General features: G+C 56.9%; 2 protein-coding genes and 1 long non-coding RNA gene across 8 annotated transcripts in view; 1 reads left to right on the forward strand and 2 right to left on the reverse strand.

The window, feature by feature from the left end:
- LOC116455606 overlaps positions 1-13,367 on the forward strand; it is a 95,295-nt gene extending 81,928 nt beyond the window's left edge. For 3 of the 4 annotated variants that reach the window (XR_004244428.1, XR_004244427.1, XR_004244429.1), the window contains 5 exons: positions 5,911-6,206; positions 7,032-8,719; positions 8,866-9,012; positions 10,646-10,835; positions 13,291-13,367. This is a non-coding gene — a long non-coding RNA (uncharacterized LOC116455606). The remainder of the gene's footprint in view (positions 1-5,910; positions 6,207-7,031; positions 8,720-8,865; positions 9,013-10,645; positions 10,836-13,290) is intronic. The other variant, XR_004244430.1, reaches the window with a different exon arrangement.
- The window catches only part of SORL1 (sortilin related receptor 1), a 46,772-nt gene extending 27,472 nt beyond the window's left edge, over positions 1-19,300 (reverse strand). For all 3 annotated transcript variants that reach the window (XM_032133662.1, XM_032133660.1, XM_032133659.1), the window contains exons 1-16: positions 19,206-19,300; positions 10,567-10,683; positions 10,151-10,276; positions 9,712-9,873; positions 8,931-8,998; positions 8,478-8,658; positions 6,492-6,593; positions 5,575-5,744; positions 5,232-5,424; positions 4,940-5,057; positions 4,371-4,444; positions 2,668-2,756; positions 2,377-2,555; positions 1,500-1,686; positions 362-490; positions 58-143 (exon numbers count right to left, since the gene is read on the reverse strand). In XM_032133662.1, the coding sequence (XP_031989553.1) occupies positions 58-143; positions 362-490; positions 1,500-1,686; positions 2,377-2,555; positions 2,668-2,756; positions 4,371-4,444; positions 4,940-5,057; positions 5,232-5,424; positions 5,575-5,744; positions 6,492-6,593; positions 8,478-8,658; positions 8,931-8,998; positions 9,712-9,873; positions 10,151-10,276; positions 10,567-10,656 (1,954 nt within the window). In that variant the 5' untranslated portion in view covers positions 10,657-10,683; positions 19,206-19,300. The remainder of the gene's footprint in view (positions 1-57; positions 144-361; positions 491-1,499; positions 1,687-2,376; positions 2,556-2,667; positions 2,757-4,370; positions 4,445-4,939; positions 5,058-5,231; positions 5,425-5,574; positions 5,745-6,491; positions 6,594-8,477; positions 8,659-8,930; positions 8,999-9,711; positions 9,874-10,150; positions 10,277-10,566; positions 10,684-19,205) is intronic.
- A 4,342-nt stretch (positions 19,301-23,642) lies between these two features.
- On the reverse strand, positions 23,643-27,112 carry SC5D (sterol-C5-desaturase). The gene is made up of 5 exons (XM_032133849.1): positions 27,007-27,112; positions 26,172-26,389; positions 25,678-25,810; positions 25,135-25,235; positions 23,643-24,866 (listed from the first exon to the last, which is right to left on the reverse strand). The coding sequence occupies exons 2-5, from the start codon at positions 26,379-26,381 to the stop codon at positions 24,402-24,404; spliced, it is 909 nt and encodes a 302-aa protein (XP_031989740.1). The 5' UTR covers positions 26,382-26,389; positions 27,007-27,112; the 3' UTR covers positions 23,643-24,401.
- Between the last annotated feature and the right edge of the window lie 436 nt (positions 27,113-27,548).

Genomic DNA, 27,548 nt, shown 5'->3' on the forward strand with positions numbered 1-27,548 from the left:
GCCAAAGGTTTTATGAATGGAGCCCTTGTGCCCACAGCAGATCCTGCACACACTCACCCGCCAGCGGGCACGGCACCAGCTCCCCCTCGAGCCGCGACTCGATGTCTCCACCCGTGCAAGTGTCCCCAGAGATCTTTCTGTAGCTGCAACACACAGAGCCAGGCACTTTATTCCATGGAAAAAACTGTGAACAAACCACCCTGTGCAGCCACAATAAGCTGTGGTGTTTAATTGCCGTGTATGTCCTAACATGCCGTTTGTTTGCTGCCACTTTTGTGGGTTTTGTGGTTGTTTGGGGTTTTTTTAATGATAAATTCCAGCACTTGGAAGATCGGGTTGCCCTCCCAAGCACAGAACATACCCTCGAGTCTTCCTGTAGGTTGAGCCAACAGGGCAAGGGACTGGTGGGTCATAGGGTTTCCCAGCAAACTCAGAGTCAGGGACGCAAACTTCTAAGGATAAGTCATCGCTCAGTTTGAAGCCAAAATCACTGCAAGGAGAAGAAAGATGTAAGGAGGGACAGGGAAAAGCACAAAATGCAGCCACGCTCTACTATGAGTCTATTTTTGCACAGAATTTTTAAGACCCCAAAGTGACTGTTCATTTGTTATCAGTATTTGGCTGCACAGAACCTCTCCGAGCCAGCCAGGACGTTTCAAGAACATTTTGCAAATCAGCTTTGCCAGTGGCTGGGCAGGCTGGGGAAGGTGAGGCAGAGCTGAGCCAGTGTGCTCTGCAAAGCTGGCTGCAAGCCCCAGCCCTGCTGCTTGGCTGGCTCAGGTCACTGCTCTGTCTCTTGGCTGGTCCTGCTGGTAAAATGGGAGTGACAGTGCGGCTGTTCTCTGGAAACCGCTGCGGGGCAGAGAGGTTTTGTCAGTGGGATTTTGCAGGGAGCCCAGGGCTGAATTCTGAGGCAGGATCCCACCAGCCCTGCCCTCGGTCTGCTCGTGGTGAGCCAGACTTGGTCTCAGCATCAGACAGGCGGATGTGGACCGGAGCGATCTGGGGTGAGCTCCACTGAAAGCACAGTCCCTGAAAAGCAGCTCCCTTTCTAACCCCAGGCCTTTGCATCAGGTTGCCAGAGCGTGTTTCCTGCTCCTGGAAGCTGTGCAGTGTCAGGATTGTGGGAATTGCAGTCCAAGTGCAATAGCAGGGCCAGCTGCACCCCTGTGGCTAAAGAATCACAAAGATTTTTAGTGGATCTCTGTCTGGGATGGGAAATTATCCATTATCATTTGGAAGGTGATGGATTAACAATACTTCCTCTTCCGTGGAACCTTTCAGAGGCTCCCAAAAGCCTCTAAAGACATTAATTAAGTCTCATGCCCTGTTATTAATGAAAGGATGTTTTCACTCTGTTTAGTTTCCTCTCTGCTATAAAATGAAGCAGCGACACTCCGAGCTACGTAAATTGGATATTTGTTCACTCGAAGCGATTGGTCACAGATACTTATCTTGGATTTACAATCCAGACTAAAAGAAATTAATTGGTATTTTACCATTCAAAGTCCTCCCTCGTACAAGAGCAGTTGGAGACCATGACAGGCCTGTCAAAATCTTCCCCATTGAAGCAGGTCGCATGAGGAGTCCTCCTTTTGAAAACGGTTTTATGCCCCAGTAAACATTCATTGCCTCGCTCGTCTGAGGGTGACCACAGCTTGTAGTCGTTCTCTGTGCAAGGGACCCCTGAGAGGAGAAGCAAGGCTGGAGTGCAGGAAGGTGCAGCTCTTGCAGCACCCCAGACCAAGGGTTCACAGGCAGAGACATGCAGATGTCCCTGGTGCCCAGGGGTGCCAGGCGTGCTGGCATCCAGCCCCACACCACAGAAATGCCCCTTCCTTCCCTCTCCACCCTCCTCTGGCACAAAACTTCCCCTGAAGTGCAAGGCCCCAGCCCTGTCCCACAGGGAAAGGCGAGGCAAGGAGCATTCCAGCTGGGAGCGTGCAGCGGCACGCGGTGACAGGAGGGAACAGGCAGCTCCGTGGCAGTGACAGGGAATCTGAATGAAGTTGTTCTGGTTACCAAACAGATCCGTTCCCAACAAAATGTCGAGGGAATCAGTGATAAATTTTAGTCAAGCAAATTCGTCTGCTGGGTTTAACTGCGCTTTGATTAAAATGCTGCCTCGCAATCAAAGCTGAAATGGGTTATAAAACATTCATAGGCACAAGCCTTCAGAAGGAAGTTTTTTCTTTCCCCTTTTCAACAAATTCCTCAGTGAGGAGGGAAGGAATACAGGGAGAGCACAGGGAACGGGAGTGCCTTCAGCAGCTGTGTCCACGTGGACATGAGACATGAAGGACAGGGCACGAGGAGGTGCCCTCTCTCCTACCCACAGAGCCACCCCAGAGATGGCTCTGCCACCTGTCCCCTTACCCAGCACGTCGGTGGTGTTGATCTGCAGGATCAGCCAGCTGTGGCCGTTCTCCTTGTAGGAGCCAAAGATGGTGAATATGGTGCTCTTCTCGCCGGGCTCGGTCAGGAGGCCGTACACAAACACCGGCTTCTCCGAGAAGGTGAAGACTTTCCAGGTTTCCCCTTCGTTTGTGCTGTACCTGCAGAAAGGAGATTGGGAGAGGTGTCAGGGGCATCTCCTGCCCGCTGCAGGGCACTCTCTGCCATCCCCAGCCCGAGCACCAGGGGCAGTTCCTGTGCCCTGACACTCACTTGAGCTGGTCGGTCTCGGTGCCTTGCGCGATGGCCACGAGAATTCCACCGTGGTCACCCCAAGTGTAGTAGTGGGGTCCAGACAGTGCCTGGAAGAGAGACAGTGCTGAGGGGTGATCAGAACTGTGCTGAACGAGGGGAAAATGGCTTTGTCAGAAACTCTGCCTGACCCAGGCTAATGCTTCAGCCTTGGCCAAGCCAAGCATGTGGAGGCACGAGAAATTCGAGTGTTTGTGGGACACCATCTGCAGGTGAGAACAGTCAGCCCATTTCCCCTTATGGCTGTGGGTGAGAGCTGCCCTGAGCCCTGGACTCTGCTCCTCCTGTGCTTTGTGCACGGAAAGAATCAGTGGAAGAAGCGCCATGACACGAAACCAGAGCCCATCACTCCTCCTCTCCTCTGTCACGTCTGTGAGGCTCTCCTGACACCCAGCTGCAACTCGTGGCCTTCCCAGGACTGCAGAGAAGGGTTGGTTCTCAGGCTGTGGAAGGTCTCGTGAATGTTCAGAGAGAAGTGGGGCCATGGCATGCAGAAACAAGCCCTGGAGACAATTCATCCATGCATCCCGTGGAAAGAAGCTTGGATTTCACGCTCACCTACACCTCCAGCACACAATCAGCTTTGCTTTCCCATCCAGGGAGCCCAGAGCACTTCAGGATGAAAACAGGGAGCTTGTCCATGCCAGACCCTGCTCACAGGATGTGCTGTCACACTTGGGGACATTCTTACACAGGGCACTGAATGCATTGTTCCTTTCTTCTCTGGGCTCTGAAATCACCCCAGTGATCTGCAGAGCAGGGAGCCTCCCAGCCTGCTGCTGGCCAAAGGCGAGGGGAGGGAGTTGTGGTGCTGCCTCTCAGCTCCACTGCTGGGTCATTCTGCACCTCTGCTCATGATACAAAGACCAGTCAGTGCTGGTGACTTGGGTCAGTGCTCCCTCATCATGTTTTAATTGCACTTCAAGGCAAACCTGTGCAGCTTGGCACCTGAAAGTCTCCATTTTTGGACACCCTGCCCCATCTGTGAGCTCCTGCCTGGCTGCAGGGTCCCCACGGCAGCTCTCCAGCTGGGCTTTGGAGCCAGGAGCAGCCTGTGAACCACCTCTGGCAGCAGCCAGACCTGTGGCGTGTCCCCACCGCCGCTGCAGCTGCCCAGACCTCACCCCGACCGCGCAGCACTCGCCGGGGGAGAAGGAGGCTGCTCAATTCCCGGGATTAAATAGCTTGCAGATGCTGGAATACCACATTACACCGGCTGCAGAGTGCACAGGCGGACCACAAGCACTGCCACAGACCAGAACATCCACTCAGTAAACAGCAGCAAACTCCCCATAAACCCAGGGACAGCATCCCATTTTTCTGGAAGAAGCCAGAGCCTCTCCAAACCCTCCCACAGACGAAGTCCTGGCTGTCAGTCCCATTTAAAGACACCAAATGACCCATGCTGAGGGAAAGTCCTGCCAGGTGAAAAGGAGAAATAGAGGAGGGAGCTCTCCTGTGTTTGAATCCACCACCCACACCAGAGGTTCAGCTCTGGTCCTTCATCTAAAGACCTTTTTCCCTCAGTTTTAAGGCATTGAGCACCTTCCAGCTCTTGGACTCATATGAAACCACCTTTAATGCAACTTATCTATATTGCTGCCAACATTCTCCCTGCTCCCCCACCACCCTGGCTGATCTGGCAGGTGTAAGAGCAGCCTTACCTCTCTCCACCTGGCTCCAGCACTGCTCGAGACATAAACATTGGTTTTCCTTGCCATGTTCTTGCCAACGGAGCCTGGGAGAAGGGGAGAAATCATCCTTCTTGAGGAATGCAAAGTGATTGCTCAAGAGGAAGCCAGACACCTCCAAACTATTTTTATCTGTGATTGAGGAGCTGATTTTTCACACTACAAACTAATCCCTTCAAAAGCAAATATTTCAAGGGCTATTACAAGTTTTAAAAGCAGATGGGGGGAAAGCCCATGGCTACAAACATGATTAAACCAAATGTGTGCGTTCTTCAGGAACAGAGCGAGACAAACAGGAATTTCTGAATCTTCAAGAAGCCCTTCATGAGGATCAGGAAAGAGGATCAGAACAGAGCAGGTTTCTCACATCTCTGTGCTGCAGTGAAATGCTCATGCTGTAATTACTGTACAGGGACTGCAGCAGAGAAAGGACAGCAAAATGCACCACTTAATTGCGTTTTATAACCTGCTTGTACAAACGAAATAGTGCCAAGCTCCTCTGTCCTGACAACAACACCCCCGAGCCAAGGGAGAAGCAGTACCAGTGGCAATGATCAGTCCTGGCGCTGACTCCTTGGAGAGGATGGGCATCCTGCGCAGCTGGAAATTCAGCAGCTGGCTCAGCCGCTGGGCCAGGTGGAGAGAGCAGCCCTGGGACAACTGGGAAAGCAGAGCACAGTGGATCAACATCCCTCCCTCATCCTACCTAGTGCAGCCCTCTCTGCTTGGAAAGGCGAGGAGGGACTCCTTCGCCGTGGCATCGGCCCACCACCACTAGACCACGTCCCCACTTTTTGGGGGGCCTTGTCCCTGTGCCACCCCAGCCTGCGGTACCTGGCAGTCGATGTGCTCCCCATAGTGGGTCTGTGCCGGGGGCTGCAGCAGCTCCCAGGTGCCGCCCTTGTCGAAGGTGATGACGGAGCGCATGTTCTCCTCGCTGAAGGAGCCGTTGATCAGCGTGGCGATGTAGACGCCCTGCACGCCTTCCACGCGGTGGAAATCCGCAAAGGGCTCGTTGGCAAAGTACCTGTGGGGTCGGTGAAGTGGAAGTTGAGCTCCCCCGTGGGTCTGGGGAAGGGGGGATCGTCAGACAAAGGTAATGCATTGATCCAACCTAGCCAGAAATCACAGGTTTTGGTTGATGTTCTCATTTGCCATCGGGTGAGCCCCATCTTACCTGACCAAGGTGTCGCTGCCAGCTCCCCCTGGGCTGTAGTAGAGCACGTTTTCTAGGGACAGGGAGAACTTCAGGCCCTCTGCCTCCGAGATGTAGAGGTTGGTGCGGTTGTTGTCGTGGCTGACACACACAAACACCTGGTCCTCCGAGGCATCAGCGATGTAATATTCCTTTGGGACACAAAGAAGGGGCTTTGTGTGTGTGTGTGCACACAGGGAGGGTTTACACACAGGCTGGTTTGTATTTCCTCTTAGCTTCCTTCCAGCTTTTTGTATTTTTTCCATTCAGCAGGTGGAAAATCTTCACTTTGCTTTTCCTGTTGTGTTCCCCCCACAGGGATTCCCGTCCTGCGCTCTGCAAAGCCCCCTGGAAGCACCACTGGTTGCCAAGCCCCATCCGTGCTGGATCTCTGGAGCCCCCTGAGGCTGGGAGTGCACCCCACTGCTCTGCCAAGCACCAAGAACTTGCTTCTCGTGCCCTTCTTCATTGCCCCCCCAGCCTGGGGACACCACGGCACATCTGGTCCGTGGATCAAGGACTCTTTGCAAGCCCTGGCTGTGCCCTGGGCTTCCTCAGCCTGCAAGAATTGGATGCTCCAGGCCATGCCAGTGCACCCCACGCCATAGGAAGAGGTAAAGTCCCCAAAAGCAGAGTCAGAGCAGTGGGATCAGCCCCTCTCTGGCATCTGGGCTTTGCCACCAGCCTCCATCCCAGTGCTGGCAGAAGCGGGTGACTGTCCAGGTGCCATCGTGTAAACCACAAGATCATCCCATCGTGAGCCTTTGCTCTGCCACCGCCCCCAGCAGGGTCATTCGAGGTCCCTTCCCCCTCCTGCAGCATCTGGAGCTGGTGCTGACGCCACAGGGTGTCCTTGGCAAGGCAGGGAGCTGGGAGGCTGCTCGGGAAGCACCACTTACCTTAATTGGATGCTTGGTAACGAACTGTGCCACCCGCATGGGCTTGCGGTTGAAGGAGACCCAGAGCTGGACCGAGGGCGGCTGTGAGCTGCCAAGCAAACGCTGTGCAGAGAACAGGGACACGTTAGCAGGGGCTCTCACCCCCCAGGTCACCCTGATCTCCACTGGGATCACCCAGTGCCTGGGACTTCCCCCTCCCTGCATGTGGGCAAAGCGTGGCAGCTGCCCAATGCTGGGAGCAGTGATCCCCGCTCAGGGTTTAAATTGCCACAGCCAGGGCTCAGCAAGGAGACAAACTGCCCTTCCTGGCCAGCTGGGTGGGGGTCAGCAGGCTGATTTTAATTCCTCCTCTTTCCTCAGAGCACACTGTCCTTTCCTTCCTATTTTTACCGATTTGCGCAAAACGAAAGGCGCCGGTGCGAAGCTGAGAAAGCAGAAAAGCTGGGGGCAACCTATTTCATACAGGATGCCAATGGGGGACCTAAACCCAGATCTAGGCTCCAAAAATAAGCGGCCTGTTTTTTTTTTTTTTTTTCCCAGGCTCTGTATCACTAAGCAACCGTGCCTCCCACGGAAAGGAGCAGAAGTCAGAGCCCTGGGTGCCGCTGCCACGCAGCCTGTCCTTTCCCCAGCACCGCCCCTGCTGCGGCCAGGCTTGGAGGCAAGTGCCTCATTCCAGACCTGAGGATGTGATTCCCAAATGAGGGGTTTGCAGCCAGCCTCCCTCAGTCTCAGTATTTCCCAGCAGCGTTTGCCATGGTGTGGAATGTGGGTGATTTCATTGATGTTTAGCCATTACAGCTGCAGGAGGAAGCAAGGCGTGCTGCCCGCTGGCCCCTGAGTGCTCCAGAAGCAGAAAAATCTCCAAAGCATCCCCAAATGGAGCTCAAACCCTCTTGGTGCTTTCAGGATGCTGTCCCTGAGCTGAGCAGCTTCTCTGCAGAGACACAAACCACCCCCAGTGTTTCACCCAACACCAGCAGCGAGCCCTCGATAAAATCTCCTGCAAACCACAGAGCAGGCACAGCGCCAAGGGGCCGGGCCCTGGGAGTTACAGACTGTACTACCTGCAAGAGAGGCTTCTGAGAAACTGAAATTGCTCTGCAAGTGCTTCCTGCTTCTGTCAGACACCGCTGTGCCTGCTCAGGGGGCCAGAGGTGACACACCCATCACTTACTGCCTAGGAAACCCTCCCGAGTTCTGCCAGCAGTCACCCCTAAATAAAGGTTCCTTCTTAAAACAGTCAATGGCAGCTGCAGGGGAGAAAAGCATCTTCTGAAAAGAAAGCTGCTCCTTCAGTTCTAGAAGGATCAGGACTTTGTGCCTCTGGTGCTGTTTCTGATCCTCTAGAAAGGCCTTGCCCTCAGAGGAAGCACCGACACTTCCTCGCTTCCTTTCAGGTTTGTCCAAATTTGGCCAACAACTGTAAAAAGCACAGGGAGGCTCCGGCTGCAGAGGGACCAAAAGACCCCTTTTGCTCACCCACATCCTCTATTCTTAGGAAAACAGACTGAAAATCCAGCTTTCCTTCCAGGCTGGAGCACATTAGGCTGCTTGGACCTCGTCCACGTTTGATGGTAATCTCCTCTGACAAGCAGCCTCCTATAACCACCGAGCTGCCGAGCCACATCTCCCTTCCCCTGCCACCCCCACCCCGATGTCCTTCCCAGCCATCCTGTGGTTTTTCCTGGGTCCCAGCCCTCTGCAGGCTGACCTACTTCTGCCCAGCCTGCCGGAGGCCGGGGTATGGAAACACCACGGGGAGAGCGGCACGGGCAGCCACTGCTGTGTCCATGGCAGCGTGAGCCCACGGGGGTGGCAGCTGCCAGGCAGGCTGGGTGACACCTCTGTGACAAGCTAAATGTGAGCTCTGAAGGCTGTGAGGTGCAGCAGGCAGTGGCGTCATCCCTGGCAGATGCTCTTGCCCGCCGTGGTTCTGCACCACATCCTCGACCCTCGGCGGCGAATTCCTCACGTGTCACTTACCACAGACTTGGTTGCAAACATGTATTTGTCCCTGAGCTGGAAGTCTTCAACGTCTTCCAGGATTATCTCCTTGTTTTCCCGGCTCTGGAAGAAGTCTGTGCTGCGGATGACCGTGGAGGCCCCGGAGGGCTCGTGCCGCTCGATGTACACCGTGCTGGGCTTGTCGTAGGGCTCAACCCCCCTGGGGAGGACAGGGGACATGGTGGGATTGGAGAAGAAGGCAGCAGGAGCAAGGAGATGGGGTAGGGGGAATGGGCAACACCCTTGGGTGCCAGTGTGGGTGGCTGTCACTTGTCACCCCGCTGTGGCACATCCCCACAGCGCACGGTGAGGGGAGCAGGGGCAGGGCTGGAACACACCCTGGTACCCGGATTCTTGGTTCCCACAGGGCAGCAAACAACGCAAGAAGTGAGGAATGAGAGAAGACAGGAGCTGGGTGCACGCAATACGTACCAAGAAAAGGACTTCACATGTTCCTGAATCATTATCCAGGTCTGGCCAAAATCGTCTGATTTCCAGAGCTGCAACGACAAAGGTGAGAGATGCCAGTGGGAGTGGGACACAAACAGACCCAATCCTTCAAGAGACCCAATGTGTCCATCCATGACTACTCTCATGACTTCTTTTCATGTAGCAGCTCCTGGAGCAGCAGCAACCTTTCTAACAGAACACCCCAAACAGCAAAAGACTGGCCTTTAGCCTTCTACCAGCAGGATTTCCCACTGTTTCACCTCCAGGTTTTACTCACTGTGTCTCTCTGAATGTGCTGGAACTATTTTCAATCTTTACCCAATAGCTCCCAGGGGCGAAAAAAGTGTTTGTATTCAAGCAGCAATTTGTTATTCAAGACCTAAAGCCAAACCACAGGCCCACATGAAACACTGCAGAGGTCATCCTGCCTCAGCTGCCAGGGCTCTGTGGTGAGTTATGACCACGATTGTTGGGGTGATGGATACGGTCGGGAGCAGCGTGGATGGAGGAAAAGGAAGGGAAGTAAGACACCCATCCTGCAGGTATTATATCCTCATTCTCCAGAGGTAGGAACAAGAGAGACCGTAGGGAAGGGAGTGTCCTGGCCAATTTGGGACAGCTCTGTGTGCAAGATCAGACACCCTGAATGGCCAAAGCATGAACCCTGGCACAAGGCAGGGCGGCTCTTGGCTGTGGGGGACATGGGAATGTCACAGCAGGGCAGGGGTAGGATGCTGGCTCCCCACCTAAGCAAAGTGCTCACCTGCTTATTAGGGTGAGACCTGTCAAAGCCCAAGAGGAGGTTGGGGTTCCTGCTGTGCAGGAGGAGGTCTGCTGCTCTGAAGGGAATGGAGAAGCCTTGGATGGTGTTGCAGAAGTTGGTGGTGATCCAGAGGTACGGGGCGAAGGCGTCCACAAAGATGTACTGGGAGTGGAGGGACAGACAGGGGAGAAGGGAAGGTCAGAGCAGAGCTCAGGCTGGCAGCGATGAAGACAATGTCCCAGGGGAGCCTTTGGGAGGGCAAACTCTGGAGGAGAAGAATTTGGCTGTCCCAGCCACCCCTCTCCCGCCACACTCTGAGTGTCACCAAGCCATACAAGAAGTGCCTGGCACATGCCACCTCTGCCCCAGGGACAGCCCAAGGGGTGTGCAGGCTCCCTGTGACAGCAGGGATAAAACTCCAGCTGCCACGTGCCCTCACCCTCTTGTTGTCGGCCGGGCTGTGGTAGAACTGGGCGATGGCCACCTCGCTGCTGTTCCCCCCGTCAAAGCTGAACCTCTCCGAAATCTTCTTAAAGCTCTTCCCATAGTCATAGGACACATAAACCTGCAAAGGAGAAGCCCCAGAGTGAGAAGCACAAAGTTCTGGGCTCCCTTCTGACAGATTTGGTGGAAACTCAGTAAACTGCAAGGCTTTGAGATTTCCCGACCATGCCTTGAGCCCATGGGGCAACAGAGGATATTAAATTATTTTGTCCCTCTCTACCCAAACTCGTGGGCCTTTTTTTGTTTCTCAGGACACAAGAGCAAGTCAGGCTGTAGCTCAGCAGCCACCATCACCTTGCCTGGCCCCGAAGCAGAAGGTGCACCTGGACAGGGCCAGGGGGTGTTACTTACATCGCTGTTTTTGGGACCCAGCAAGGACAGGCTGTCCCTGGCCAAGGCCACAATCACGTTGCTCTTCTCTCCTGCCCAGTGAACGACCATCTGATTGTGGGAATCGTTGAGGCTGACCTGCAACACCAAGGGAAAGGACACCCTGAGTCACAGCCTCAGCCACAGCAAGCTCCCGCTCGTGCCACCCCTCCTTGGAAATACCAGACTTTGGGAAAACTCATTCAAAGCAGCATCTCTCCTGAACATGTAGGCAGAATGTGCCTAAAAGGGTACGTTTTCCCCTTATTCTTCCTCCGAAAAACAGGATTCGGGGGATGATGAGAATGAAAACTCACACCAAGGACTGAGAAGTGTTTGCAAATCCAGGCTGATGAGGCCACAGGGAAACAGTGGCAGCTTTCTGCCTGACGGGAAGCAGAGGGCCAGGCACTGATGCCTTCTCTCTGGTGACCAGTGACAGGACTCGAGGGGCTGTCAGGAAGCTGTTTCAGGGGAGGTTTAGGCTGGATTTCAGGGAAAGGTTCTTCCTCCAGAGGGTGCTGGGCACTGCCCAGGCTCCCCAGAGAATGGGCACGGCTCCAAGGCTGCCAGAGCTCCAGGAGCATTTGGACAGCACTCTCAGGGTGGGATTGTTGGGGTGTCTGTGCAGGGCCAGGGGCTGGGAACCTTCCAGCTCTGGATATTCCACGATTCCAAAGGCCCTGCCGATTTCCAGCGCACACACGATGCCGTTATTCCCGTGTGTGCTGTATCTGCCAGCAAAGCGCTGGTTTCTATGGGGAAGCTCTCGCAGCATCACCACAGTGGGAGCTGAAGGTGCAGGACAAACCCTCAGTGGCTGTCACCAGCGAGCAGGGACACAGGCAGGCGTGCTGGGAGAGCCGGGGACAGCAGCTCAGCTCGGCCATGGATGGGTGCCCCACTCCCTGCAGCAGAGGACGTGCGTGCCTGAGCCCTCGCACGCCACAGCTCAGCCCAGGGCTGCTAACCCCGAGCTCAGGGCCTCGGGAAACTGTAAAAATACAGGGATAAGCCCTTCTTAGGCTTGATAACCTGCAGCTCTCGCTGACCCCGGGATCAGCGAGCAGCACCGCCTGGAAGAAGGGGCTGCTTTAACCTCCAGCAAGAGAAACACTTGGAAAAACAAGGTCTTTATTCTGCGAGAACAGGGAGGGGGGGAGAGCCAAGCAGAAACCCTCAAATCCCTCTTATGCAATAGGCTCACAGGAGGGGAAAGAGAACCGAACTCAGCCCCGGCAGGGAGCAGCCCCCGGGCCCGGTGCCCCCCGGCTGCCCGGGCAGGGACCCCCTCACCGGGCAAACCCCGCCGGAGCTCCGGGCCACGAACGCGGCGCAGATTTAGGTCAGGCAGCAGCATCAGCTACAAAGCCACGCAGCCGGAGCCCTGCGTGCCCGCCGGAAAAAAAAAAATTTAAAAAAAAATGAAAAGGAAGACACGCTGTTTGAGGATGCAGGGAAACAGGGCGGAGAAGGAGGAATTGCTGCTGCCCGCTGAGACAGCCGGCAGACAGCCTCGGGTGTGGAACCAGCGCAGCTCTGCGCTCCCGCTCCCCCTCCCCTCCTCTGGAAGCAGAATAACCCCGTTTAAATCTCCGACATCTCTGTTGGTTATTTTGGGTGCAGCTTTTTTGGGTGCCCAGCTGTGCTCGGGCTGGAATTGGGCACTGTTAGGAACACAAAACTTGGCCCTTTGGATCCTCTCAGTCAAGAGGGGTTTGTTACTCAGTGTCACTTTTAATAGTACTGCTCGTTTGGTTTGGTTTGGTTTTTTTTTTTCCACAAGAAATCAGACACTAGGAGTTTGAAAAGCAGGAAAACCAAAGGAGACTCCTATCTGCACCTTGATTGAACCTCAGCAGTAAAACTCTACAGCTATTCTTCTTGTAAGACAAAGCAGACAGTGGGACTCCTTTTGGGAGACTTCGAAAGAGCAGTAAAACCCAAAAACCAGGGGCAACGTGTTTGGGTTCAGGAGAGCCAGCTGAGCTTCGTTAGTCCCTGAGGAGCTGGGTGAGCTCAGGCAGCCTCACTATGGCAGGGCCCCTATTTAAAGGCAAACTGGAGGCAGGCAAGGTTTGGCTCCCTGGTAGGAGGGAGGAGTGCTCGGCAGGAAGGTTTGGAGCAGCTGGAGAAGGCAGCACAAGGATGCTGTAAGTCTCCCAGGAAGGGGTTGTACAGCAGTGGCTCGGGTTTAGGAGCTGTGCGGTTTTGTGTTTGCCGCCTTGCAGCCCCTCAGAGCTCCGTGGGGACCCCGGTGGCTCAGGGGAGCACCAACCAGGACCCCACAGACAGCAGCTGGTGTCCCTTTGGCCAGGATGGGGTTTGTGGAACAGCTTTGCAATAAGGCTGCTGTTAGGGACCCTGCCCTGCTGCTGTGGCACTGTCACAGCGTCCCCACCTCCCCTAGCAGGGGACACCTTCCTGGGGAACTGGTGTAACCTCTGAACAGGCAGTGACTGGTGCTTAATGGAAACAGCATTTAGCATAAATTCCACTTAATGGGGAAGCGTTTTGGTCTTTGCCAAGCCATTAAGTGTATATGAAATATGCATGAAATTCTAATTCGTCCTCCTAATATGTAAGGTGCCAAATGACGTCCAGGAGGGGAAAACTGGAGCCAAGACGTAGCAGAGGCTGCTTGTAGCTGTAGTTAATGTAGTTAATGTTTCTAGCTTTGCTATGTGTTTATTTCTTTGTCAACAGCATCTTCCAACAAATGAATGCCCTGCAGGAATGGGATGGGAAGAAGACAGCCCCTGGAGCTGCCCTCCGAGAGCAGGTACGAGCTTCAGGGGTGCAGCTCCAGGCTGGGCTGGCAGAGGGGATGTCTGGGAGCTGAAATGGGAGGGTTGCCCTGCTGAGCCTGGAGAGGTGATGGCTGTCAGTAACTGAGGGGACCTGGGTGGGTAGAGTGCAGTGCTGACTCCTCGAGTGCCCCAAGCTGGGAGAAGAGTCCTGATCCATGTTCTTTGGCACCTAAACACCAGCTTCCCTTCTGTCACATCCTTCTTGGTTGCCTATGCCCAGCTTTGGAGTTTGGAGGATTTTGGTTGTGGAGGTGGCTCACCCCTGGCATGCGACAAATGTGAAAACCGGGGCTCCAGCGTGGTCAGGGGATGAGAAACTGGCAGGAACAGCTCCTCGGAGCTGCTCTCAAGCCCCTCCCTCCCCAGAGCACTCTCAATCCCAGCCTTGGAGCCCCTGCTCTGCATGGGAAATGTGACTTCCCCATGCAGAAATCCCACCGCTGGCTGTGGTGAGCTGCCAGCAGAAACATCGTGTGCTGGCTGATTTGTAACAGCGGTGACAAGTGACAAGACAGCATTAGGGGCTACTCCTGGTGTCCAGCGGGGCTGGGAGCTCACTGTGTGTATCTCTGGTTTGCTTTGTTGAGGATTAATGCTCCAGCTCTAGGGCTGGGACTGCAGCTCAGGCCGGGCGCTCACGATTCCTCAGGAGGTGATGCACTGTGACAGCTCAGGGGCTGAGGCTCAGTGCTGTAAAACTGAGTGCAGAACAAAGATTCCTAGGGATCACTGGGGTGTTTTCCCATCCTCCAACTGACCCACAAACAAATGCAGTTCCCGGGGAATTTCGAAATAGTTAATAAGTTATTACTACTGTTTGATAAGTGAGGCTGGCAGGGAGCAAGGGTCCTCTGCGGCTGTGAGCGGCTGCTGAAACCATCCAAGTGTTGCCATCAGCTCGGATCACAGCTTCAGGGCTGCCAGGACATGCGTGGAGAAGGGGAATGGGCTAAATATTTTGATCCCAGCAGCTGGGGGAATGAGGATGGGGCTGAAGAAGGGGTCAGAAGCAAAGCTGCTGCCCGGATAGCAGAGGGTAGAAAAAGAAAAGGTGCTCTGACCGTGCTCCTCCTCATTCCAGCTCGCTGGAAGCTGCAGAGGACAAGTGCCGGGCCTTTCGTCCCCATTCCCTGTGCCTCCCCCGGCAGGGCTTACGCAAGAGCCCGGCCCCAGAGTGCCATGGGTGGCTCCTGCGTTCCCGGCACGCCGCGTTCCCCGCGCGCTCCCGCTAAAGCTTCATTACGGCACCTTCTGCTCTGCTCCCGAGCATCTGTTTCCAGCCCTGCCATGATATTTTAAAATACAGCCTGTGCCTGCCGTGGCGCTGCTTGTGGCTTGGACTGAAAATGCCAGGGTCTGAAATCATTGATATGAAACACGGGTGACTCATTTTGGAGAGCGCCAGGCCCCGCGTTAATTTAGTTAATACTGAAATCATCCGCTCGCAGGGCTGTTTTCTCTCTGCCACCACCAAGAGAGCTCTCCCTGAGCTGTTGTTTCCAGGAGAATGGAAAAGGTAGGGGAGGGGGAAGATTGGGGTCAGGGCAGCAATCCAGAAACAACCCCAAAAACAAGCTGGGCTCTCCTAAATTGATAGAGGGACAGGCATGTGATGGGAATGGAGGCTGCCCCAGCAGATTTGGGAAGGGCTGATGAAATCCACTCCCCCATAATGAAGGATGAAGGTGGCAGAGAAGGTCTAAAGTGCGCCATGAGCTTGTCATTCCCGCTCTGGAAAGCTTGAGCGATGCTCCTGGGACACCACAGCGCTCACAGGATCTGAGAGGAAGCTGCTGGAGGGGAAAAACAATGGATAAAACCACAAATACCTCTCCCAGCCACCACGGTGCCAAGAGCAGGAGCTGTGTGGCTTCCAGAGATCGAGCTCTGGCAAAAAGCAAATGCCAGGAGCGAGGAAACCTTCTTAGGGTGGCCACAAAAGACCCAGCAACGGGGAGGGGGACCTGCTAACACAAAGGAGGAAGAAAGGGACATGGCTGGGACATGCTGTCACCAGCCAGGGCACCTCCAGAAGGTTAAAGTCTGATGTGGGAAGGGCTCTGCCAGGCTGGCAAAGTAGGTCAAAATTAAGTATGGTTCAGTTGCGATGCAGGATGCAGCGTGACTGATGTCTGCGCTCTCAGGGCTGGATGGCATCCGCCCTGCAGAGCATCTCTGTCTCCTGAGAGGAGCAAGGCTCTCTGCCAGTTTTGCACGTTTGAGAGGAGGTTATCTGAGGTCTCCATCAGCACAGAGGGATGGGCAGTGTCAAGGTCAAGTGGTGGGCTGATAAGAGGTCAGGTCATAGTAAATAGCCTGGAAATGATGAAAACTCGGTGCTTTCCTCAAAGGCAGGGTTGGTTATCACCAGGAAACAGGAAGGTTGGGAGCAATGAAGTAGCTCCCCCCAGAAGGGGAAGAGAAAAATGATGCTAGGGCAGAACCTGACACTGGTTCAGGGGACAGGAAGGCACAGAGGTGACAGCCACACGAAGGTTATGGGCACAGGGAGAGGCTCAAGCCTTGCAGTGGCAGCAGAGAGGGGAAGTGGCTGCCACAGGAGCCACCAGCACTTAGAGAAGATGTCTTTTGTCCCAGCGTAGTTTAAGGCAAAGACTTCTTGGGAGCTATGTGCTTTAGGGGGTGGCTTCAGATAAACCCTTTCCAAAGAAGGGCAAAGGATGTCTGCAGGTAAAGGTCAGATCTGTGTTAGCAGTGTAAATGCTCTCATAACTCCCTTCTCCCCCTCAGGACCAGCAGATCCAATCTGGGCTCCTGCCCCAGCATTTTTCCTCTCTGTCTGTCACAGCCATGACACAACACTCGCCACACAGCCGTGCCCATGGTCACCCTCCAGCCCAGCACACACACAGGCAGCCAAAGTGGCTGCTTTTCTCTCCCCTGTTTGTTGCAGCCCATGTGGTTCACCCCCGGCAGCCGGGATTTATGTGGGATGGTGGGGAGGTTCCATGGAAATGGAGAATCCTGGAGCCAGGCCCTGTCTCCAGGTCTGAGCAGGGATATGTAGGCAGGAGCACAAAGGTTGTGAGGGGACAGGAGGGTGGGGGGCAGACCAGCCACTGTGGTGGTGACCGGGGGCTGGTGCCAGGAGCAGGAGGGCAGGGTGAGGTGCCGTGCTTGAGGAAAGGGTTCAGGGAGCCCTGCTGGCCCCCAGGGGGTGAAGTTTTCTTGCCCTGGCGATGCTTCTCTGCTGTCAGTGGCATCCTAGAAAAGTCCTGTCTCGTGTCAGTGCCTGCTTCAAACAGTCTGTCCATTGTAACCCTCACCAACAATCCCATGGAGGTGAGGGCTGTGCAAGGGAACAAAACCCGCTCTGTCTCGGAGCTGACGGACGCCAGAGTCGGGGTTTCAGTCTCTTGATTGCTGCTGCTGCAGAGTCAGAAAAACCAAGGAAAAGCCACAGAGGGAGTTAGGCTGCTGGTCCTGTTATTTGGTGATGTTCCTGGAAAGTTTTGCTGCAGCCTGCCCGGCAAGGATGCGATCAGCAGTGAGGGTCCAGATAAAGAATCCAAGCAACATCCTGTGCTTGCGCTTTGGTGTCCAAGGCAAGAGGGCTCCAGGCCTGTTCCTGACAGTGCTGAGTAAGCGGAGTTTGGCTGCTGAGGAGCTACAAAGGGTTTGGATGTTCCTCCCCTGCTTGGTTCCAGACAGAGCGGTGCATGCCTCCCTCTGCTCCCCTGATGTCATCACCCACACCAGCAGCAAACCCCGCTCTCCCGCACCCCTGAGCTGAGCCTGGGCCCTCAGCTGTCCCACCAGCCTGTTTCAGGGCCACTGTCGAGAGCCAGGAAAGGGCAGGCAGTTTTGGGGCACGAGCCAGAGCGTAGCATATGGCCAAGTGACCTGCCAAAGGCACGGGAGTGGGATGTGTCCCAGATAAGGGACTGCAGTGACACGGCACGAGGATGCTCTGTCCAAGCACTGCCCCTTATGCTGATGTCCCTGAGAGAGGAGTGCTTTGACTGCACGATTTTCTGCTGGGATTGGAGTGCCAGAGAGCTGGGGGAGGGAGGTCATGGGGCTTGTTGGGTGCTTGTGACCAAGCATGAGACCCCTGAGCACGGTGCTGCACAGCTTTTCCGGCTTCCCGGGCATTAGTGACTTGTGTGGTCAGATCTGTAACGCAGCCTAGGACACACGGGCTCCCTCTGGTCCCTTTTATTAAAACAGACCCCTGATTTAAAGTACTGCAGCACTTGGGAGAACTCAGGACTGTTGTTTAATACCAAACAACTCTTCCTGGTGATGCACCTGGGCTGTAAAATTTGCCCCAAAGCAGAGGAAGGAATGGGTGCTGTGTGCTTTGCTGCCAGTGAGAGCAACTCCATTCTCCAGGCAAATCCCCTCTGGAAGCTTGAGGCAGTGAGAAAAGCCCAAACAATGGCAAACTGTTGAACTCCCACTGCTTCCTATTAGTCCTGTCCCAGATGGAGACAGGGTTACTGCACCCTCCTGGATCTGCAGCTCCGTGCCCAGGTGACAGGGACATTCCTGCCAGAGCAGCCCTCTACCTGGCAGGTGGGCTGGATGGAAGGCACGGGGAGACAGAAGGGAAAGTGCCACCAATGTCTCTCCGTAGATAAGAGACAAGTGTCATGTTTTCTTCTAAAATGGGGTAGCTGTGTTATGCTAAAAACAGCCAAACGCTGAGGAGGTAGAGGAGGCGAAGCAGATTTTCAAGGGGAGGAGAAGCAGCTTTTCCCTAAACAAGGGAACAGAAGGGCTTTAGGAGCAGCACCAGCCCTGCATGTGCCCCTCCAGCAGCTCCAGGGCTGGCCCTGCCTCATGACCGGCTCCTTCTCATCCTACGAGTAGCTAAAAGGGGAAATTATAGAGCACCCCGGGGGAAAGCACTATCCTTCAGATGCCACTGAAGGCTCAAAGCCTCTCCTCAAGTGTGCCATGTCCCTCCGTGGGCTGGTCCCCCCCCTCCCCACCAGCATGTTGGGCACGTGATGGGGACACAGGCAGTGTCAGCGAGGAGGAACAAGTAGGGCAGCGAAATGTAATCCAGCATGTGGGGACATCAAAAATCAAGTAGAACCTTTAAGGCTGAAGCTTTCCACAGCTGAAAGTCCGAGTGTAATTTGTCATCACCCCCCAAAAGAGATGGAAAAGAGGGGGTGAGGGGGAGCCCTCATGGCAAAACTTGCCAGTGAATCGAGCCCGAGCACAGGGGTACTTTCAGAAACAGCAGTTTCTGTATTTTCCTGCAAAGAGCAACTCCGCTCCCCTTCTTTTCCAAGGATCAGTAGAGGATGGCTCAGACACGCAGAGCAGCCCTTCTCGCGGGGAAGGACGCGGTGCCTCGCCAATAGCCATGTCTTCCCCGGCGTCACCTCTCCGTGCCCGGCTCCCACCGCGAGCATCCCTGGAGGCGCCGCTGCCCCGGCGCTCGCCCGCGGTGACTCGCCGTCCCTTCCCGGCTCTCAGCGGCGGGGATGCCCGGCCCGAATCCCCGCTGCGTGCCCTTGGCTGATCCCGCTGGGAGCGCATCTCGCCGGGAACGAGCCCGCAAGTACCACCGCGAACGTGACCGCGGCGAGCTGGCTCTGGGGGAGCCGGGGATGCGGGGAGAGCCGAGGGCAGGCGCCAGCGGCGCCTAAACCCGCGCTGTTCTCACAGAGCCGCGCACCCACGCACCGACCCTTCCCCGGGCGGGACGCGCCGCGACCCCCGCGGGAGGATGGGGAGAGGGGGGTGATGGATGGAGCGCGGTGGACGGAGACCCTCCGGGGGGGGGGGCGAGCCGCGCGCGTGTCCCCCTCCCCACGGCCGGTGCGGGCTCACCTGTCCGTACACCTGGATGGGCTCGGGCGGGCGCGGCGCGGCGCGGCGGCCCCGCGGGGGCTCTGCGGGGGCTGCGGGGGCCGGCGGGGCGCGGAGCAGCAGCAGCGGCGAGCGGGAGCCCGCGGCCGCCGGCAGCAGCAGCAGCAGCGGCAGCAGCGGCAGCAGCCGGCGGGGGAGCGGGGCGGCCCGGCCGGCCCCGCCAGAGCTCCGTGTCGCCATGTTCGTGCCGCCGAGGCCGGGCGGAGCGGAGCGGGGCCGGGAGGAGCGGAGCCGAGCCGGGCGGAGCGGCAGCCGCGCCGCCGCCCGGAGAGAATGTGCATGGGCAGCGCTGCCGCTGCGAGCCCCCCCCCCCCCTCCTCCGCCGCTCCCCGCGGGCACGGATGCTCGGGCCCCCTCCCCTCTTCTCCGCTCCTTCTTCTTCTTCCTCTTCCTATTTTCCTCCCTCTCGTTCTTTTTCTCCCTCTCCGGAGGATGCTCGGGTGCCCGTCGAGATGGAGTGAAATAAGTTCAAGTGAATTTCTGTGAAATGGAGTAAAGTGGAATGAAGCAGCCAGAAATCGAGTCAAAGGGAGCAAGAGGGAATGGAAGGAAACTGTGTTGAAGTCAATGAAGCTGTTTAAGGGGGTGTGGAGTGACAGGGCAAAGGGGAAAGGCTTCAAACTGGTAAAGAGTAGGGTTAGATGGGATGTTAGGAAGAAATTCTTCCCTGTGAGGGTGGTGAGGCCTTGGCACAGGTTGCCCAGAGCAGCTGTGGCTGCCCCATGCCTGGAAGTGTCCAAGGCCATGTTGGACAGAGCTTGGGGCAACCTGGGATAGTGGGAGGTGTCCCTGCCCATGGCAGAGGGTTGAACTGGATGGGCTTTAATGTCCTTTCCAACCCAAACCATTCTGGGATTCTATAAAATAAACTCAAATAAGATAAAAGCACTGCAGCTGCTTCTCTCTGGGGGAGGAGTGAGGTTTTCCCCAAAAAAGCTGAGCCGCATTTTTCCTCCCCCTTACATCCTGCAGGTGTGTCCCCCAGCCCGGGGAGGGGGCCTAAAACACCCCAGGACTGGTGGGAAGTGGCGGAATTGTCCGGGCTGAGGTTTGATGGAATCACAGTGGTGTGAACCATAAAATCATGGTAATGGGGGTTCAGGTCCTTGCTGCTGAGTGTGATGAAGAGCTAAGTCCACTTCTGGATGGGAAGGTGAAGGTGTGGATGGATGTCAAGTGGAAAAGGTGCAAATTATTTCTCAGGTTTTTGTGACAGAGCATCCCCATGGTACGATTCTGGCAGCCCTCCAGAAGCCTTTATCTCAATTTCTGCCATCTTCTTACCTGGGCAGAGTTGGGAAGGTGAGCGAGACATGGTGGGAGTGGGAAGCCAGAGACCCTCAGGATCTCTCCAGGGCTTTCTGCCACCTCTCCCACCCATGGGGGTGGGATTTGAGCTGTGCCAGTGGCTGTGTGCTTCCCATAAAACAGTGGCATAGGTGACATGCCCATAACTCACTGGTGCAGGAGATGATGCTTGGTTGGTTATGCAGGGACAGCACAGGACTGATGCCAGTGGCCATGACTCTGATTTACTGGGGCAGCTCAAAGTGCTGGACTCCCAGGTGTGGGGATTCCCCTGGTTCTGCTCCCCTGGTCACCGTGCATCCCTTTCAGAATGCAGCTTGTCCCATCCCTGCCTGGGGCTCGTGGGTGTTCTGGGTGTTCCAGCGCAGGGGTGGGAAGGCAGGGCGAGGATTTGAGGCAGGAGACTCAAATGACACTGGGAGATGACAGGAAAGTGGAGCTGTGCTTGTTGCTCAGCCCCAAATTATCTCTCTTAAGCCAGGGGTGGTTTTTATGGGCATGATTTTGCTGCTAAGAAAAGGCTCTGGCCTCTTGTGTCTCCGAGGTGCTGAGAACAGACTGATGGCTTTCAACCCCTCAGCCTCACATGCTGTGCACCATTCCAGCATTTCCATCAAGGAAAATGGATGTGGCCCAGCAGTGAAGGCATGGGAGCCTATAAATCCCATGGACAGCCCCGAGGCAGTCTGGCTCCCCCTTATTTCACTTGCCTTAACAGCAGGAACATTGTTCAGAGCTTTCCCCGAGGTGCTTTCACTTAGAAACCCAGTTAGTGTGTTTCAATTATCGGGTCAATACAATTATAAGCCCTCCTAATAAAGCTTTTAGAGGTCTTGACTCAGGGTAATGTCCCCCTGGAGGACAGGAGGTCACCGTGGGTATGGGCAGAGTCAGTGAGGGAGTCTCACTGTGTGGGAATCCCTGTAGCCAGTTGCTCTCTGGGCCAGATGTGGTGGGCAGGCGAGAAGGACTCAGAAAGGACCTGGAGATGAGGAATAGAATAAGAAATAGGAGGAAATGAGGAACTGCCTTTGCTGAGGTGCTAAATGGAGGAAAATGGTGTGGGGCAGTTTGCTGTCCCTCTCCCAGCCCTTGTGTCACGCTTCTTGCAGGGTCCAAGAAGGGTCCCTGTCCCCCTGTGGGCTCCCTGTGGTGGCACAGGGAGAGAGCTTTAGCCAGGAGCTCCTGGGTGACCCCAGCCCTGGTAAATGCTCACAGATGAATGGCTCTTTCTTTGTGCAGGGAAACACACATTTCCCTTGCCAAGGTATTTTTTGTTTCTTGAGAAGAGACGTAAAGGGGAGAGGGGAACAGTGCAGAGTTTATTTTAAGGCCCATCTGGATTTCATCAGCAGCAAAAGCTGTGAACTCCAAGAGCAAGGCAAGGAGCCCCTGGCCCCCTGGTTTTCCTTCCCCTCTTCCTCGAGACCTTTCCCTGTCTCAGCTTTAGAGGTCCCAGAGGGTTTAGGGGACTGAGGGGCTGCAACAGCCACTCCCCACAAAGCCTCACTGAGACAGCAAAGCTGCTTAAAGGAACCATTGCTTGTTGCTGGAGATGAGTCAGGGAGCAAAAGAGGGATGCCAGGGACAAGAACCAAAGACATCACCCCATTCATGGCCTTGGTCTCAGAGCCTTCCTCAGAGGATGATGATGGTTGTAGGGTTTCCTGCAGGGCTCAGGGCTGTGTCAGAGGCACCCGGTTGTTGCATTCACACCCCAGGGGTCACTTTGTGTGCTGGGGTCTCTCTCAGGAGGATGTTCAGTGTGTGGTACGAATGTGCCCTGCCCTGATGCGTGGCAGAGCATCGTGTGGGGGCTGAAAGGAGGGAAGAAAATGCCCCGTGTGGGGTGGGACAGGGAAGATGTTGCAGACAAATCAGCAGCAAAGGCTCCGGTGTCAGGAAAAACGTGGGGAATGGGCTCATGGAACGGGCGCAGGGACACCCCGTGTGTGTCCTGTAAGAGAAGCAGCGGCAAAGCTGCTCCTGCCCCACACTGGGGGAACGAGGAGGAGGAGGAGGAAGGGCATCCACGCAGGTGCAGCTCCAGCGATGGCTGTCGTGAGCAACATCCCCATCTTGTGGCAACAGCAGCATCAGGGGAGCAGAGCCAGAGCTGCTGCTCTCCGCTCTACAGTGCCCCAAGGCCACCGCGGGGGACGCGTCCTGTGCCGGCAGCCTTGTGTGACCGGCAGGACACGCTCTCCCTGTCCCCGGGCTTTGGGGTACTGCAGATCCATCCCGGTGGGAATGCCAGGTGCCCAGCATTAGGACCGTGGGAGGGTGCACTGGGCACCAGGAGTGATGGCATTTCATCCATTGGATTTTACTTCCCTGCAAGGACCCAGCTGCCGAGGGTCAGTGTCTGTCCCGAAGCTGCCCAGGATGGGGTGCCCAGGCATTAGGCTCAGCAAAGGTGAAAGGATGGGGTGATGAGAAGCCTGGGGCTCTTCCCAAGGGTCTCATGTGGATTGGGAGTCAGGCCCGTGGCTGGCCAAGGTCAGTGATGTTGTCACCGTGTTTGATCGGGGCCCTGGGCAGCGCTCCAGGCCCCAGGTTAATCAGCAAACAGAGGTCAGGGGTCCTGTCCAGGTGGGGAGAGCGAGTTGGGATGGGCAGATGAAAGCAGAGCATGGCCCAGGCGGGGCACTGTGCTGGCAGGACGTGGGACAGGTGTCCCTTGTGCTCACCAGGTGCCACATGGTGCGGTGGTGTGGCCTCGGGCCACTCCTGCCTGGGGACAGCAGGGACTGGGCGGGGAGCACAGGGGCTGTCACCACAGCAAGGCACTCAAAGAAGGGCCTCTGTGCCCAGTAAGGGCAGCAGGGCTCCAGTGACTGGTGAAACTGGGGGGCCAGGGGATGGGAAAGCACAAGTGTCACTGGGACGTGGTTAACCTAAGGAGGTTTGGGGGACTGGAGGTGGCTCTGGCCACTCCAACTGTATTTTCCCCATCCTCTGCTGTTTTAGCCCAAATTTGCTGCCAGCACAGCCCAGGTCTGTGACAAACCCCTCATGGGTGCTGTAGGGCAGAAAGAGGCTGCCCCAGGAGGCTTTGCAGGAGCCAGGGAGAAGGGACCAAACAGCAGCCAAGTTGGCAATTGAGATTTATTGAATGTGGGTCAACCCCAAAGGTGGGGTGACCAAATTTCAGCAGGAAACACACAGGCCCTCAAGGGGGGAGCCCTCGAGTGAGGAGAAGCCCCTGCCCCTCACATCTGGGTGCCTGTTCCTCCTCCCTTCCCCCTCAGAATTCTCAGGAAGCTAAAGGGACCCACAAGACTCAAAGTACACCTCTGTCCTACAGGCATTGATGTTTCCATGGGACATCCCCGGGCAAGAGGAAGGAGGTTGAGTGCAAGAAGTCCCACCAAGGGAGCCATCAGGAGAAGCCGCACCACCTCCAAAAGGTAAGGTTTTTTTCCAAAATACAGCTCGTCCCGATGGACACCACGATGGGAGCAATGAATCATCGACAAAGGGGCGCAGCAGACAAATGAAGACCCTGCCACGAGTCACGGTAATTTGTGCCACGTTACTGTTCTATTTGTGCCATGTTACTCTTCTGGTAAAGCATCAGCACAGCACTAAAGCAGCGCAGGGACCTTAGCAGAGATCCAAAGGGAGCTGGGAGGGGAAGCAGTAGGAAAAACAGGGCAGACCTGTGGTGTGGAGCAAAGCCGGACGCCGCCGTTTTGGGATCGGGGCAGGTCGGACGCTCACCAAAAATCACCCCACGCTGGTCACATCATCAAGGACAGGGGCTCTTTGTCCGTGGAAAACAGTCTTGGGTGGCTGGTGAGGGATGGGACAAGATCCAGCCAGAGAAGGGACACACTTGGAGGAAGCCTACTCGGTCTTGGAGGCCGCGATGCCGTTGGACGCTCCCTGGTCTTTCTTAGAGGCCGCGACGCCGTTGGACGCTCCCGAGTCTTTCTCTCGGAGCTTGCGCAAGTAATCGTGGGGGCCTTTGCCCTCGAAGGACGTGGGGCTCTTGTAGGAACCCCCAATCTTGTCCCAGAGGGTGAAATACTGCCCGTAGTTGTAGTCGAAGTACAGGTGGTGGTCGGTGTGGTGGGCAGAGCCGTTGATGACGTGCCGCAGCAGCCGCGGCACGCGGTAGTCGCCGTCGTGGATGGAGATGGTCCAGACGTTGACGAAGATGTAGAGGCCCAGGTAGGTGACTTTGTGCAGGGGGAAGAGGAAGGGGTACACGTGGTAGGGCAGGCTCTGCATGAAGCCGTCCACGGGGTGGAAGGCGTGGCTGGCGAAGGGCGTGGCGATCTTCCACAGGTGGTGGGGCTTGTGGAAGCGCTGCGGGGACAGGGGGCTGTCAGTCAGGGTGGACCCTTTCAGGGGGTCCTCCAGGCAGATTCACAGCCCCAGGGGATGCTTTTTGGGCCATCACCACCCAAACTGAGCAGGGGACATGAGCCTTAAAGGGCTCTCAGCTCCCATCACATGGTGACACCTGGTTCAGCCATTCCCACCCGAGCATGCATTCCCTGGGAGGAGCATCTTGGACAGGTTCCCCAGAGTGGGACAAGGACTCTTGTCCAGAGCCCCTCGTCCTGTCCCATACCTTATAGAATAGCTTGTGGTGGAGACCACGGTGTATCCAGTAGATGCCCATGTCGGTGAAGAAGAGGAAGGACAGCATGCTGAGGAACACACCAGACCAGCCTGGGGGGAGGGGGACAGGGGTGTTAGAGGTGGCACATGTGGGCATCAGGAGGCTGTAAGGGCCTCCACAATGGTCCTCATGGTGGGAGACATATCTGAGTCGTGTCAGGTTCTGCCCCACTGAGGTGAGAGCGTCAGGCTTTCCCCTGTGACTCAGGGCAAGTGAGTCAGGTTTCACTGGGAGTCACTGGGAGCCATGCCCAGGGAAGGGAGGGATCTCTTTGGTGGAGGGAGGAGTGTGTCAAGCAGGGGGACACAACCCCCAGTGAGGGTGTATGGGTGCCTGCCCTAAAGAGAACTTGGGATTTTGGCTGATAGCCTGGGACAGGATGTACCCAGGAGGATTTCTTGGGGTCATCATTGGGAGAAATGGGGGCTGAGGGAGGTGGCCCAGGTGGGGAGAGGGTGCTGCCGTGGCAGGGGGTGCAGGGAGGTCACTCACCATAAGGGGAGTCCTCGATGTTGTCGTAGAGTTTGCTGTAGCCCCGCACCTCGGCAAAGAACAGGGCGACGGTGGGGACGCTGATCCAGGGCAGGGAGCGCAGGGCGTAGGCGATCTCCCGGCTCACCTGGTTCTGTGGGGCATGGCAAGAGGGATCAGGGGCACAGGGGACATCTGAGAGCCCCAATGCTCCTCATGAGGCAGAGAAGGATGGCATCATGGCCACCCCTTTGTCGTGGCATCCGTGCCATGGTGTGGGACGCAGCGTGCTGCTCATTTGGGGACAGCTGTGCTTGGGGCAGGGCTCACACTGGGTTGTGGCACTTGTGTCTGGTCAGGGATGGTCAAGGGCAACAGCAGGCTGAGAGGGCTGGTTGTGACAGTAGGGACAGCCTGTGCCACAACACTGGCACGTGACATTTGGAGTGGACAGGAGGATGGCGAGGGGGATGCTGCCACGACCCCTGGGCGAGGAGTCCCCAGGGTGCACCCACCTCCAGGAACTGGGGATGCTTCTTGAGCTCGTGGTCGAAGATGAAGTAGTAGCTGAGGGTGCCAAAGAGCAGGTAGAGGGCGAGGGCCCCCAGGTTGGTGATGACGAAGAGGCTGAGGAGCTGGCGGCAGGGCTCACCCTCGGGCCACCCCGCCGGGTACACGTAGGGCGTCAGGAGGTGCCGGTCAGCGGCTTCCAGGACCAGATCCATGGTGGCTCCTGCAGGAAAAAGAGTTGGTGCGACTGCTCAAATACGTCCCTCTCTGGGGCCATAGGGGCACGGGAAATCGGGTGCCCGCCAGGTTGTGGGCAGGGGGGTGGCAGGGTGGGGATGTCGTCCATCCCTCTGGATCACCTTAGACGGGACTGGGAAGCAAGTCTGGGAGATGCAGGTTGTGGGTGTAAAGCCAGAAGACGCAGAAGTGGGAGGCTCGCCTAATTATGGGCTCTGCTGCTGTGGGAGGGGGCATTTATGACAGGGGGCAGCAGGATGTGGGTGGCAGCGGGACGGGTGACAGCGGGATGCGGGTCTGGGGAGCAAAACCCCATTTGGGGCAGCACATGGGGCTCCGTTCCGTGCCCCGCGGGGCGATTCCCGCAGTGCTCCTCGGGGGCCCCCGGGCAGGGTGGGTGGCCGAGGGTGGGGAGGGGTCACTGTGTTTGGGAGCCGCAGGTGGCACGGCCAGCGGCGGGGAAGCAACCGAGGGGTGCTGGAAAGGGGGACGGTGACGCTCGCGGCGAGCGCAGCGGCCAGCGGGGGCCCTGCCGGCGGTGTCCCCCCCTCCGTGACCCCAAATCCCGGTATCCCGTACCCCCGGTACCCCGTACCCCGTTACCTGCCCGAGGGTCCCGGAGCGGCGCGGGGCGGGAGCGGGGCGGGGCCGCCCGGTAGCGCCACGTGACGTCACCGGCGGAGGCGCTCGCGCGACCTCGGACGGTGACGTCAGTGAAAAGGGGGCGTGGCCTGGAGGAATCGGGGGAGTGGGCGTGGCCTGGGGCGTGGCCGGGAGCGGGACATGCGGAGCTCCGGTGCCTCCCCGGTGCCCCCTGGTCCCTCCCCCGCTGCCTCCCTCGGTCCCTCCCCGGTGACCCCCCGGTGCCTCCCCCGGTGCCTCCCCCGTCCCTCCCCCGCTGCCTCCCCGGTGCCTCCCCCGGTGCCTCCCCCGGTGCCTCCCCCGGTGCCTCCCCCGTCCCTCCCCGGTCCCTCCCCCGCTGCCTCCCCCGGTGCCTCCCCCGGTCCCTCCCCGGTCCCTCCCCGGTCCCTCCCCCGGTGCCTCCCCCGGTGCCTCCCCCGGTGCCCCCCCCGTCCGTCCCCGGTGCCCCCCCGGTGCCTCCCCGGTGCCTTCCCCGGTGCCTCCCCGGTGCCTTCCCCGGTGCC

This window comes from Corvus moneduloides, chromosome 25 (assembly GCF_009650955.1).
Source record: "Corvus moneduloides isolate bCorMon1 chromosome 25, bCorMon1.pri, whole genome shotgun sequence".
Lineage (NCBI taxonomy): Eukaryota > Metazoa > Chordata > Aves > Passeriformes > Corvidae > Corvus > Corvus moneduloides.